Source organism: Anarhichas minor, unplaced genomic scaffold (assembly GCF_050575085.1).
Source record: "Anarhichas minor isolate MPS153535 unplaced genomic scaffold, ASM5057508v1 ptg000071l, whole genome shotgun sequence".
NCBI lineage: Eukaryota > Metazoa > Chordata > Actinopteri > Perciformes > Anarhichadidae > Anarhichas > Anarhichas minor.
In genome coordinates, this window is record NW_027466517.1 from 5,542,501 (window position 1) to 5,557,058 (window position 14,558).

The following is a 14,558-nucleotide window of genomic DNA, read 5'->3' on the forward strand; positions in this document are numbered from 1 at the left end:
CTTCATTATATATTTCATTTAACTGATCACTACATGACTGGAGATCAGGTCCGTCCTGTGCACATTCATGCACAGTCTCCTGATTGAGTCTCCTGGTTCTGATCATGATGATGGATGGAGCATGCTGCTTGGTTTGGTTTAAGTCGTGGGTTCATTTAACAGTGAAATACAGTATCGGACACCAATCTACTTTTAAACAAAAAAAGTTTCAAATTAGATTGAGCATCTGAAATCCTCTTTGGCTGTGGCCCTACAGGGACCCACATAGGACTGTTGAGCTGCTTATGAATATGATATGGGACCAGGTCTGTTCCAGTCTGGGCCAGTTGGTGTTGACAGCCAGCAGATCAACTCATGTAATGTGCAATATGTAAAGATTTTAATGTAAAGTCATCAGATGCAGTCGCTGCCAGTCATTTTCAAAAGGATCTTTTTTAAACATGTTTGCAGCTGACGTCACAGTTTGCAACAGAAAACAGTGAATGATGAGCTGACCCTGAAGTTAGCTTTGTTTTATAAAGTTCCCTCTGTAGGCTCTACGGACCGACACCGTCCTCCATGCACACTCTGATCTACTCTACAAGTCTCCTTCACAATTCATTCTCTTTTGCTCACAATCTGCTGAAAGTTGATGTGATTCATAAAGGCAGCACCTAAACACGATGACTGGAAGTAGCTCCTTCTACTCTCTTTAATTTAAGTGCTGTGAATGTGTGTGTCCGTCAGAGAGTCGGTCCTCCAGATGATGCAGGCAGGTCAGAGAGTGGTTGATAATCCCATCTACCTCAGCGACATGGGAGCCGCTCTGACAGGAGCAGAGTCACAGGAGCTACAGGACGTCCTGGAAGAGATCAATGTGAGTAGTCTCCGTGCTCAGGCCTGTTTGGGACTGTTCTGTCCACTCTGTGGGAGACAGTCCTGGTGGATTCCTCTAGTATATTAAAGCTCAGGAAGCGGCTCTGGGCTGCTCTGTAACAGCAGGGGGAAGTTGATAATTTGCCAAACCAAACAGGTAGTCCTGATCCTTCATGTCCTTTCTCTTCAAATGAAACGTACTGTTATTCTGTTCAGATCAATTATACACGCAACTTTGTGCGGCTTTCTCGAGTACAGGGACGGCATCTGTTCATTCTGATGAGGAGAGTTTGAATGTGATTATTACTGCCCCCTGAGGCAGGTTAGGAAGGAAACACCCACAGTAACCACGGTTGGTGTGAACCACGGTCAAAGTGGGTGTTGTGTTTTACCCATCAACCATAAGGGGCAGCAGTGAGCCCCTTTCACAATACAAGACAATATGTTGGGGAATAAGTGGTTGATTTGGCCAATGCACCTAACACAGATGCTTCCTACAGCTTTTCTATATAAATGTTAATATCTTTATATGAAATAATTCTATTGATGAGTTGGACGTGTGCAGGCCTATGAAACCCATTGCTGTGTGTCTCTGCAGATCCCGAAGCGTCTCTACAAGGCTCTGTCTCTGCTGAAGAAGGAGTACGAGCTCAGTAAACTGCAGCAGCGTCTGGGCCGAGAGGTCGGAGGTCATCACCAAACATGTATGAGCCACTGCTCTGCTAATCACCCTCAGTCCTTCATCTGTGTCCCTGCTCTGCTCTCAGGTGGAGGAGAAGATCAAACTGACCCACAGGAAGTACCTGCTGCAGGAGCAGCTCAAGATCATTAAGAAGGTAGAACAGACTGACGTCTGTCTGTCGTTGTGTCAGTCTTTACTCTTGCAGCCTATTCTCCCTCTATGTTACACCAGTGCAGCTTCTAAAGTGACTGAATGATGAGTACGTCTACCACAGCACACATCTGAACCGCCACATATTGCATCATATAACCCTGCCATAGGTAGTATTTGTTGTAGCATTATTTCATGTGAACATGGCACCTGTGTTTATCATATTGTATCTCTCCTGTAAGGTCATAGCATTACTGTCGGCAATGGTGATAGTATTTTGTTAACATCTGCACAATTTGTGTGTGCTGTGTGATTTCAGGAACTAGGTCTGGAGAAAGAGGACAAAGACGCTATCGAGGAGAAGTTCAGAGAGCGACTCAAAGAGAGGACCGTCCCACAGCACATCATGGACGTCATCAACGAAGAACTCAACAAACTGGGACTTCTGGACAACCACTCGTCAGAGTTCAAGTTGGTCTTGTTTATTTGTTTGTCCCACTAGATTACTCAGAGATGTTTAACAATGGCAGCTAGACTAACTATGTCGTTATATAAGATGTTTGGGGCCTAACTTCAGTTTTGTCGGTTTCACGTCAGGAAAGTACAGGTCATCCATGTTTTTATGTCCTTAAGGCATACTTGGAATTTAGCTGACTGGTTGTTTTTGTCTGGCATTATTATCTGCATAACAATGAAGGTTTATGAAGTGTTGGATAATAATATTGCCTCCCGGCTACTCTGGGGGTGCCGTGGGACGGCTAGCAGGAGCTTCATCTGGTCGGCCGGCACCGGCTGCTGAAGGCTGGCTGACTACAGTAGCTCGTCTTGAGGAACCAGTTATCTTGATGACTACCAAACAGAGTGGCATTACCCTTAGTTGCTATATACAGGACAAAATGCAGTAGACTGTGAATATGAGATATGAGTCGGTTCATTACTAGACCACATTCTTTGCCTGTAGGTGGATCATATCATTTGTTAAATCTGCAGATCTGTTGCGATAGATGAATTTGTGAGTGCACAAGCACATGAGAATATAGATTCCTATCAATGGTTTCACACTATTCCAGTTTGTAAGATGCGAAGAAAAGTAAGAATATTACAGCAAACGGCAGTGAAGAGGAAGACCGCTAGGTGGCAATATATCGACTGTACTTGTAAAGCGCTTCTCTAGTCCGCCGACCACTCGAAGCTCTTTAACACTACATGTCATCATTCACCCATTCACACCCACTCATACATGTGGGGTTCATTGTCTTGCCCAAGGACACATGGACATGGACTAGTGGAGCCGGGGATCCTCTGATTAAAGGACGACCCTGCTCTCCCACTGAGCCACAGTCGCCCCCATTAGAAATAGAAGGAAGTAAAAATTCCAACAGAAATTGAGACATAAAAGATATTTGTAATTTGTTCAGCACTGAATGGGGCAGGGAGCTCTATACGGGCTCTATGCTGCAGTAGATAGCTGGAGGTGCCTTCCTAACAGCAGAGGAAGTGGAGGCCTGCAGAGTGACCTGAGAGGTGTAGTTACAGAGTCACTTTGATATTGTGTACTCAGAATTAATAGTAAGCTGTTGGCTCAGTGAAAGCATTGGAACTCTTTGATGTCTTATTTATAAGCAGTCATTAAAGTATCAAAAGGAGGATTTGATTTGATTTACATTTACTGCTTTCCTAAATGTAATGTTTCTAAAAGAGCTCCAGATGAATCCTATGTGGTGAATGGCATTTGCTTTTCTCAAGGAGCAGTGCAGTTATTTCTGCGTTTCTCTTTGCTCCGTTCCTTTTCCGATGCGAGGGTCCAAGGACCACGGATGTAGTATCTTGTTCAGATCATAAAGCCCTCTGAGGGGATCTTGTGATTTTGGGCTGTACAATTGAATTGAAATTGAATTGATTGTAAAGGATCCTGCAAATGTGTTCTGGTCAGCTCAACAATCAGCTGTGACAGACGGAGATGTTCACTCATCTCTTTCAGATTATTTGAATCATTTGCATATCTGAGTCATTGTACTGAGCACGTTTGCTCATTTATTAGTGGCACTAGAGACAGCTCAGGGTGCTTTGAATACACCACAGTAATTGAATTATAACTCTATTTGTTTCTAGATGATATTAGATAAGATAACTTTCAGTGCAATGAATGTAAAAGAATGAAGTGGTGACGGCATTTAAAACCGTAACAGATAAACATGTCTTCACATGTGCAGCAGCACCGTCTCCTCCAACACTCTCTATTCTGGACAAGAGGAGTAGAGAGCACGATGGAGTTCTGTCCATGCTTCAACCCTTTCTGTTCTGTTTCACAACAACAACCACTCTGTGTTTCAGTGTAACCCGTAACTACCTGGACTGGCTGACCAGCATGCCCTGGGGTACCAACAGTGAAGAGAACTTATCACTGGGAAGAGCCAAAGAGGTTCTAGAAGAAGACCATTATGGAATGGATGATGTAAAGAAGCGCATATTGGTTAGTATATGCACACACTCAAACACCAGTTAAAGCACAATAAATACACAATATGTACTTTTATACTTGGATGAGGAATGTTTAACTCTAGCTATCCACACATCTAAAGCTGTGGAGCATTAACTGGACTTCCTCTCTGTCTTTGTGCAGGAATTCATAGCAGTGAGCCAGCTGCGTGGCTCCACCCAGGGGAAGATCCTGTGTTTCTATGGCCCTCCAGGTGTAGGAAAGACCTCCATTGCCCGCTCCATAGCCAGAGCCCTCAACAGACAGTACTACAGGTTCAGCGTGGGAGGCATGACCGATGTGGCTGAGATCAAAGGACACAGGTCTTGAAGTCTATACTGCCATCATTACTGCTTATGATAGCTCACATTCAGGGCCCTGTCTCTGGTATGTGGCAGGTGCTGAGCATGAAGAGAACGAGATGTTCAACGGGAAAAGGACAACGGATTCTAGGATTAACTGCACCGACAATGTGATCAGTTACAACTATAGATGCACCGATGTTGAATTTCAGGACCGATAACGAGAATATTCTTACAAATGCAAAATGAGAGACTTCACCACCAGCATAAAGCATACATCTGATTTGATTTTCTGAAATGTGATTATGTGTGTGTGTCCAGGAGAACGTATGTTGGAGCAATGCCAGGGAAGATTATCCAGTGCCTGAAGAAAACCAAGACAGAGAACCCGTTGGTGCTGATAGATGAGGTCAGTGTGATGGTGCTGTGTCTGATGAGTTCATTATGAATCAAAATCAGGAACATTGATATTACAGCAGTAAGTCTGCCGATGTGGTATTAACTGTCTGCTATGAACAGATTGTTACTGGCTACTTCTTCAGCTTCAGTTACCTGTAGATGACTTGGCCCATATAACTGGGGCTGGAGCTTCATCAAGGTGACACAGAGTGACATGTGGACGACCATTATCTGTATGTAGATAGCTTCAATCATAGCATGAAATCCTACTGTCATATACTTTTTAACCATTCACTCACACTATATACTAAAACGTGTGTTTCATACCTGGGCCTTCAGTGCTGTCCTACAGTTGAACCTCCTCCTAATAACCTCATTATGACGCCACACACTGAAGAGCACGACCCATTCAAATATTATTCACATCAGAGGGAACAATATTAACCATATCATAAAAGAAGATTTATCTGATGAACAACGTTGTCCTAAAACGTAAACAAGAGCCGCTCTGTCAGGCTTTACTTGAGCTAAATGCTCACATCAACATGCTAACATGCTCACAATGATCATGCTAGCATGTTGATGTTTAGGAGGTATAATGTTTACCATGCTCCCCATGAGAGTGTTAGCATTCTACAATTTGCTATTGACAAATATACAGAGCGCACATGTTGATGTGTCCTTGGGCAAAACAGGCTGTGTGAGAATGTTGGATGAATGTTAGTTAGTCCTGATGGGCAGGCGACATCTTGCATGGTAGCCCCTTCCAACATTGTATGAATGGGTGAGCGACATGGTAAATGGACTTGTATAGCGCTGTTATAGTCTTCCGACCACTCACAGCGCTTTAACACTATTTGTCATTTACCCACTAACACCCATTAAAGGGGCTACAATGCAACGTGTCACCTGCCCATCACAACTAAATAACATTCGTACCCCATTTACACATCGCACAGCCTCAGTTATTACATTTCATCCTCCAGGAACATGGATTTGTGCACCAAATTCCACAATAATCCATTCAAAACTTTCAGTATAAATCAAAAGAGTCAGTCTTATTGTGGTGCTGCACAAAAAGTCAGCGGATCACCAAAGTCAGTATCGGAAAGATACTGGTCCGGTCTGCATACATTCTGATGACTGGTCATTCTGTCTATTCTCATTCTACTGTTGCTCAGAGGGATCTCTGTCAGTCTGGGTGAGCCATTGTACAGTGTTTTGTTTTCCATCTATATATACACTCACTGGCCACTTTATTAGGCACACCTGTTCAATTGCTTGTTAACACAAATGGCTAATCAGCCAATCACATGGCAGCAACTCAATGCCTTTATGCATCTAGACGTGGTGAAGAGGACTTGCTGAAGTTCAAAGCGAGCATCAGAATGGGGAAGAAAGGGGATTTAAGTGACTTTGAACGTGGCATGGTTGCTGGTGCCAGACAGGCTGGTCTGAGTATTTCAAAAACTGCTGATCTACTGGGATTTTCACCCACAACCATCTCTAGGGTTTACAGAGAACGGTCCGAAAAAGAGAAGATATCCAGTGAGCGGCAGTCGTGTGGACCAAAATGCCTTGTTGATGTCAGAGGTCAGAGGAGAATGGGCAGAGTGGATGGCGATGATAGAAAGGCAACAGTTACTCAAATAACCACTCGTTACAACCGAGGTCTGCAGATCACATCTCTGAACGCACAACACGTGGAACCTTGAAGCAGACGGGCTACAGCAGCAGAGACCACACCGGGGGCCACTCCTGTCAGCTAACAGGAAACTGAGGCTACAGGCTCACAGGCTCACCAACATGTGACAACAGAAGATCTGAAAAACGTTGCCTGGTCTGATGAGTCTTGATTTCAGCTGCCACATTCAGATGGTGGGGTCAGAATGTGTCGTAAACAACATGAAAGCATGGATCCATCCTGATGTGTATCAACGGTTCAGGCTGCTGGTGGTGGTGTAATGGTGGGGGGATGTTTTCTTGGCACACTTTGGGCCCTTTAGTACCGATTGAGCATGGTTTAAATGCCACGGCCTATCTGAGTATTGTTGCTGACCGTGTCCATCCCTTTATGAGCACGGTGGACCCATCTTCTGATGCTACTTCCAGCAGGATAGTGCAGCATGTCACAAAGCTCAAATCATCTCAGACTGGTTTCTTGAACATGACGATGAGTTCACTGTACTCCAATGGCCTCCACAGTCACCACATCTCAATCCAACAGAGCACCTTTGGGATGTGGTGGAACGGGAGATTCTCATCATGGATGTGATGCTATCATGTCAATGTGGAGCAAAATCTGTGAGGAATGTTTCCAACACCTTGTTGAATCTATGCTACGAAGAATTAAGGCAGTTCTGAAGGCAAAAGGGTCCAACCCGCTACTAGCAAGGTGTACCTAATAAAGTGGCCCTTGAGTGTGTATGTATAGTGTGGGTGGTGATCGTCTCAAAGTCCGCTGCACTTAATCCCCACGCTTCCTTTCCAGATGTTGATGAATGTGTTCTGTCATAAAACAAAACAAATAAAGACAAAGATGAAGCATATTACATTACATATGTATATATGTGTGTGTGTAAATAACGCATATTTTATTTCTTTCCCTTATGTGTCATTACCAGGTGGATAAGATGGGTCGTGGTTATCAGGGCGATCCATCCTCCGCTCTGCTGGAACTTCTGGACCCTGAACAGAACGCCAACTTCCTCGACCACTACCTGGATGTTCCTGTAGATCTGTCAAAGGTAGGAGTGTGTGCTCCTTATGTTCATTACCACATTGGTGCTAATGACATTTTTACATGTCTTCAAGTGAAGACTGTAAAGAGCCCCACGCATCTCTGTCTGTCCCAATACAGGTTCTGTTTATCTGCACGGCCAATGTGCTCGACACCATCCCCGAGCCGCTCAGAGACCGGATGGAGATGATCAATGTGTCTGGATATGTTGCCCAGGAGAAACTGGCTATTGCTGAGGTGTGATATTATATGTATTTTGACCTTGAAAAGGATTACGGTTATTGTTGTATATTTGTAATGATAGTTTTGGTAACAAGTACTACGTAAAAAATGAATATGCCTTGCTATTACATAACTTCTATTTCTTGTCCATCTGTCTGTCTCACCAGCAATACCTGGTCCCTCAGCTGCGCTCTCGCTGTGGTCTGACTGAGGAGAACGCCTCAATCTCATCCGACGCCCTCGGCCTGCTTATCAGGCAGTACTGCAGGGAATCAGGAGTCAGAAACCTGCAGAAACAAGTTGAAAAGGTAGAATACTGTAAAGCTTTGGCTGTACTGAACCAGAGCTCACATGTGTCAGACTACTCGGACTACTAGAACAAATATTTCAGTCTTAATCAGCTTTACATCCTGCATATACAGTTGTGTGAAAAAGTGTTTGCCCCCTTCCTGATTTCTTATTTTTTGCATGTTTGTCACACTTAAATGTTTCAGATCATCAAACAAATTTAAATATTAGACAAAGATAACACAAGTAAACACAAAATGCAGTTTTTAAATGAAGGTTTTTATTATTAAGGGGGAAAAAAAATCCAAACCTACATGGCCCTGTGTGAAAAAGTGATTGCCCCCCCCCCCCCCCCCCCCCTGTTAAAACATAAATTAACTGTGGTTTATCAAAGCAATTGAGATCTATCAGTCTGGAAAAGGTTACAAAGCCATTTCTAAAGCTTTGGGACTCCAGTGAACCACAGTGAGAGCCATTATCCACAAATGGCGAAAACATGGAACAGTGGTGAACCTTCCCAGGAGTGGCCGGCCGACCAAAATTACCCCAAGAGCGCAGCGACGACTCATCCAAGAGGTCACAAAAGACCCCACAACAACATCCAAAGAACTGCAGGCCTCACTTGCCTCACTTAAGGTCAGTGTTCATGACTCCACCATAAGAAAGAGACTGGGCAAAAATGGCCTGCATGGCAGAGTTCCAAGACGAAAACCACTGCTGAGCAAAAACAACATAAAGGCTCGTCTCAGTTTTGCCAGAAAACATCTTGATGATCCCCAAGACTTTTGGGAAAATACTCTGTGGACTGACGAGACAAAAGTTGAACGTTTTGGAAGGTGTATGTCCCATTACATCTGGCGTAAAAGTAACACGGCATTTCAGAAAAGGAACATCATACCAACAGTAAAATATGGTGGTGGTAGTGTGATGGTCTGGGGCTGTTTTGCTGCTTCAGGACCTGGAAGACTTGCTGTGGTAAATGGAACCATGAATTCTGCTGTCTACCAAAAAATCCTGAAGGAGAATGTCCGGCCATCTGTTCGTGACCTCAAGCTGAAGCGCACTTGGGTTCTGCAGCAGGACAATGATCCAAAACACACCAGCAAGTCCACCTCTGAATGGCTTAAGAAAAACAAAATGAAGACTTTGGAGTGGCCTAGTCAAAGTCCCGACCTGAATCCGAGTGAGATGCTGTGGCATGACCTTAAAAAGGCGGTTCATGCTCGAAAACCCTCCAATGTGGCTGAATTACAACAGTTCTGCAAAGATGAGTGGGCCAAAATTCCTCTACAGCGCTGTAAAAGACTCATTGCCAGTTATCGCAAACGCTTGATTGCAGTTGTTGCTGCTAAGGGTGGCCCAACCAGTTATTAGGTTTAGGGGGCAATCACTTTTTCACACAGGGCCATGTAGGTTTGGATTTCTTTTCCCCCTTAATAATAAAAACCTTCATTTAAAAACTGCATTTTGTGTTTACTTGTGTTATCTTTGTCTAATATTTGAATTTGTTTGATGATCTGAAACATTTAAGTGTGACAAACATGCAAAAAAATAAGAAATCAGGAAGGGGGCAAACACTTTTTCACACAACTGTATATTCTGCTACTACTTCATCCGTTAAAAGGAACAGCAGAGATAACTGGTGTGCAGGGTAGGGGGATGGGTCAGAAAGCAGCAGAAAACCACCTGCTAAACTTCAATCTTAAAGTTTCTTATATCGGTTTGGAAACCAATAAGTGGACTGTGACAAAGACAACATTATTTCTCGTTTTCATGGGACAGTCTGTCAAGCAGCTCATCTTCTAATGTTCTTTTGCATGTAATCCCTTTTTCATCTGTCAGGTTTTCCGAAAGGTGGCATTCAGTATTGTCAGCGGTGAAGAAACCACAGTGACCGTTACACCCGACAACCTGCAGGTCTATGTGGGTAAACCCATCTTCACAGTGGATCGAATGTACGATGTCACCCCACCAGGAGTGGTTATGGGGCTGGCATGGACTTCTCTTGGTGAGAGGCGCGCACACACACACACACACACAATCAAACCAACACCAATAAAAGATGTGACATGCTGAAACTCTGCCTGCACTTTCTTCTCTTTGTAGGAGGGTCGACGTTGTTCATCGAGACTTCACTACGCCGGCCTACTGGAGGATCGGACCCTAAAGTAGAGGGGTCACTGGAGGTCACAGGTCAGTCAGGAAGGACATGACTGAGTTTAATTAAACACTATCAAGCACCAGTCTGATATTTTCAAAATAAACTGAACATAGAGTATATTAATCAAACACTGAGACACCTAAATATTTATCTATACATTCTTATTTATAAAAGTTGTATTTTAGGATAAAATAGAAATCTTCAATCTTCATTGCTTCTCCATTTTCTCCGGAATGGTAATGTAGTCTAGTTTAATTACAATAGATTCCTATTTCTTATCCTCTTACCTTTCAGAAGAGACCAGATGTTTATATCTACGCCTTACGGTGGAGGAGCTGTACCTTATTCATTGTGTGTGTTATTCTATTGTTTGGAGGGATAGGGCAGTAAAGATGTTGGTGCTCCTCTGCAGGTCAGCTGGGTGATGTCATGAAGGAAAGTGCAAAGATCGCCTCAACCTTTGCCAGAACCTTCCTGATGACCCAGGAACCAGAGAATCACTTCCTGGTCAACTCCCACCTGCACCTGCACGTCCCTGAGGTAACCATGGCAATGCAGTGATGTATATAAAGTACTTCCTGATTACTATTGCTTCATCTGTTCCTTTGACTCATTGTGTTCTAGCTACTAGGGATGCGTATCGTTAGGGTTCCATCCATACTAGTACTCTTATTGGTTCCTTATACATACTCATATCAACAGTGCTACATTATTCTTGTATATAAACAAATAGTCTTTTTGAGCAGCAATAAGAAGAAGTTCCTAAATTAAAAACATACATTTGCAGCGAAACAATTACAAAAGTGATTCGCTTTTATCAAAGTATTTCCCCGCTGATGTTAGCTGCAGTGGACGAGGACGGGCATCTCTGCACACTCGTGCTCTGCTTGTTTGCCAATCTTGGATCTTGGATCTTGGATCTTTTTCTTCTCTCTGCCTGTGTGTGTGTGTGTGTGTGTGTGTGTGTGTGTGTGTGTGTGTGTGTGTGTGTGTGTGTGTGTGTGTGTGTGTGTGTGTGTGTGTGTGTGTGTGTGTGTGTGTGTGTGTGTGTGTGTGTGTGTGTGTGTGTGTGTGTGTGTGTGTGTGTGTGTGCGCGCGCGCGCGCGTGTAAAGCATGACTCCACCCCTCGTGTAAAGGCACAGAGACAGAGGAGGTTTGAGACTGCGTAACTTCTGAAGTACCGCTAACCCCAGACCTTATCAGTAGTCCCGTTCTTTACTCATTTAGAAGCAGTTTACGTTTAGCACCAAGTTTCAGGACGCATCCCTACTAGTTACTTAATAGTATGCAGGACAAAATACATTTTCATTTGTGTAGCATTTTTCAACATTGTGTAGATTTGATAATATCCTGCTTTGGTGTTCCCTGTGATGGTATCACAAATACACTGGCTGGTAGCAATGCTCCTTTCTGTTTGTCAATAACGTCACTTTTTTCCCAGGGGGCGACTCCCAAAGACGGACCAAGCGCTGGCTGCACCATCGTCACAGCACTGTTATCCCTGGCAACCAACCAGCCGGTGCGCCAGAACATAGCCATGACTGGTGAACTGTCACTGACTGGCAAAATACTGCCAGTGGGCGGAATTAAAGAGAAAACTATCGCTGTGAGTACAAGATAGAGACACAGATAAATATGATTCCCAAACACAGGAGAAATTCTCTTTTTTTTCTTCTCAATATCAGTATCTGTTGTCAGTATAGGTTTCATCTCAGCCCATCTGACTGGTTCTGTTGTCTGTTTTTATTCCAAACATTCTTCCTCGTCAAAGCCTGTGTTGATTTTAGCGGTCCTTGTTGACTTAAAGTGGTAGTCTTTAGAGAATCTCTCATTCTACTGCAGCAGGGACAGTCTGTTCTGTGCAGTCTGTTTTTTGTTCTCCCATACTCCCTTTCCCCCCCGCCCCGCCCAACAATACGACCTGGGTCTCCAGCAGGATCTGGGTCTGTCACTGGGGGGTCGCATCACCGAAGACCACGCACTGAGGACAGTCTTTCCTGGTTAACAGGCATGCCGGGAGCAGGCGGCACCGTCACTACCTGCAGGGAGAGAGGGCGCAGCAAGCACTAGGTTTGCAGCCCGGGATGTGGTGAAGGCCGGATGACGGGTGCTGTAAAGAAGACAAGGCCGGAGTCATGAGCCACTTTTACTTTCCGGGCCATTTAGAACCGGTCGTTGCGTGTCACTGCGGTGGAAATGCGCACCGAGAGAGCCGGACAGCCGAGCACAGACGGAGGTTACGATGTTGTAACCCTCAAGTTCGCGCAGGCAGAGCCTTTTATAGGACTGTATGGCTAATACTCTCCTCCAATCATGAGCATGCGTTTGCCCACTGATGATTTGCATAAGCATAGGCTCCTTTGGCAGAGGGCTCCGCCTGTGTGAGTTAGACAGAAGGAACCTGGCTTACAATAAGGACTCTATGGGTGATACTTTGCTCCAATCACAAGCACGCATTTGCCCTCTGAAAAAATGTGCCTCCTTACTAGAGGGATCCACCTGTGCGTATAGAACCTGGGTTACACTATTGTAACCTTTGTTGTAAATCACACAGGTGGAGCCCTCTACTGGACTCTATGGGTAGAGTGAGTGGAGCCCGATGAATGCACGCGCTGCCGCGACTTAACATTGACCCAACCACACTGATCCCGACTGATTAAGGGTTAGTCGCTGCAGCCCACCTACTTCTTTAAAACCTAGGCTGCCACACCGGACAAGTAGGGGGCCCCCGCCAACCTAGGTAGCAGGTAACTGAACTAGGTAGAGCCTGAGCCTGAGCCTGCAGGGGTCAAAAAGAGAAGCGGTAGACACCCTGCACACCACAGTACCTAGGTCATCAAGGAGGATGGAAACATGTACAGTAGATGCAACCGACACACACTCCCCCTTTACATCAGTCTTGTGTCGTTCCAGCGAGCACAGATCCAGAAAAAGATTCCGTCATGCCTAACAGATAGTATGAGCGGGCAAGGCGACGGCCAAGCAACCGTCGTACATAAATCCTCAACACTCACCCCACCGAACAAAGCTGCCGACACTGCCACACTGCATGTAGAGTGTGTGCGGACCATAGTGGCGGGGTCTCTTCCTGCCTGCCTAGATGCTTGAGGTGCACTCAGAAAGCCATCCCTCCAGGTGTTTGATGAGAGCCGTTTAGATGTTTCTGTTGGCCAACATGTTGATTTGACAAACTGACATTACAAGCCTTAGATCCCACTGCTGTCAGGGCAAAATATAGTTGTTTTTGTAAAAGTAATTTTGAAAAGTATTTCAACTAATCATTTACTCAAGTAAACTGTATTTTCTTGTCCCTATTAGGCCCGTCGTGCTGGTGTGACCTGCATCATCATGCCGGCTGAGAATAGGAAGGACTTCTCTGACCTGCCCGACTACATCAGCGAGGGCCTAGAGGTCCACTATGTGGATCACTACTGCCAACTCTACCCCATCGCATTCCCATAGGACCAGTCTTAACCTGATTTCAACTACAGCACTAAAATCAAAGCAAGATGGACGAAGAATGACTGTTTTGGTTTGTTACCAGATAAGACTGGTTGTAGTAGATATAAAGTTTGGCACTACATTATCTCTTCTAGAATCATCCAGAAGAACAGCTGACTTTGTGATTATTCACAGGACCATCATGTGACAGAAGACAACATCACTGAACTGAAACCATGCAGCCAACTGTGCCAAAGATGGACATGCACAGTAAAGTCATGGTAATGATGAACACAGGCCGGTCATCACAGGATGTGATGTCATTGATTAACTGAGGTTGACGTGACAACCTTGCTGCCAGTTAGCCTCTTTACCCACAGCTCTCATTATATAGGGCTTTGGATGGACTCGTTCACAGATTTCTTATATTATTTTATATTAATATTGGCCAGATGTGAAGATGATGTTGAAATAAATTAAATCATAAAAGCAACTCTGCCGACTGCTCTCATCTTTACTAATCAACCTGTGATTTTTTTTTTTTTTTGGTGACTGAGATTGGATTCCATTGTCTGGATTATTATTATTATCTATTAAAAAAAACAAGAGAAACAAGAGAAAAGGTTATTTAACAAACAAAACTAGATTCCTACTGTTAAGATACAATCATGCACAGATGTGGTTATAGACAAATATCAAAGAGAATTCATTATTTATATATATATATATAATATATAACGTTTTTTATTTCATTTTTTACATTAGTTTATTTGATAAGGTACAGTGCACATTAATAAAACATTCCTGTAAATGTGCCAGATTTAGCCAAGAGACAATT

General features: G+C 44.1%; 1 protein-coding gene across 2 annotated transcripts in view; it reads left to right on the forward strand.

Moving 5' to 3' along the window:
• lonp1 (lon peptidase 1, mitochondrial) overlaps positions 1 to 14,213 on the forward strand; it is a 22,459-nt gene extending 8,246 nt beyond the window's left edge. Inside the window, exons 7-21 of one of the 2 annotated variants that reach the window (XR_012947775.1) lie at positions 727 to 856; positions 1,454 to 1,537; positions 1,623 to 1,691; positions 2,007 to 2,158; positions 4,022 to 4,160; positions 4,311 to 4,489; positions 4,790 to 4,877; positions 7,492 to 7,614; positions 7,728 to 7,844; positions 7,997 to 8,137; positions 9,960 to 10,125; positions 10,224 to 10,310; positions 10,573 to 10,604; positions 10,691 to 10,818; positions 11,721 to 11,860. Coding sequence is in view for 1 of the 2 variants with exons in the window: in XM_076079253.1 (XP_075935368.1) it covers positions 727 to 856; positions 1,454 to 1,537; positions 1,623 to 1,691; positions 2,007 to 2,158; positions 4,022 to 4,160; positions 4,311 to 4,489; positions 4,790 to 4,877; positions 7,492 to 7,614; positions 7,728 to 7,844; positions 7,997 to 8,137; positions 9,960 to 10,125; positions 10,224 to 10,310; positions 10,691 to 10,818; positions 11,721 to 11,885; positions 13,598 to 13,741 (1,912 nt within the window). In the remaining variant the exon portion in view is untranslated. Of the gene's footprint in view, positions 1 to 726; positions 857 to 1,453; positions 1,538 to 1,622; positions 1,692 to 2,006; positions 2,159 to 4,021; positions 4,161 to 4,310; positions 4,490 to 4,789; positions 4,878 to 7,491; positions 7,615 to 7,727; positions 7,845 to 7,996; positions 8,138 to 9,959; positions 10,126 to 10,223; positions 10,311 to 10,572; positions 10,605 to 10,690; positions 10,819 to 11,720; positions 11,886 to 13,597 lie in introns of those variants that run through there. The other variant, XM_076079253.1, reaches the window with a different exon arrangement.
• Positions 14,214 to 14,558: the final 345 nt, after the last annotated feature.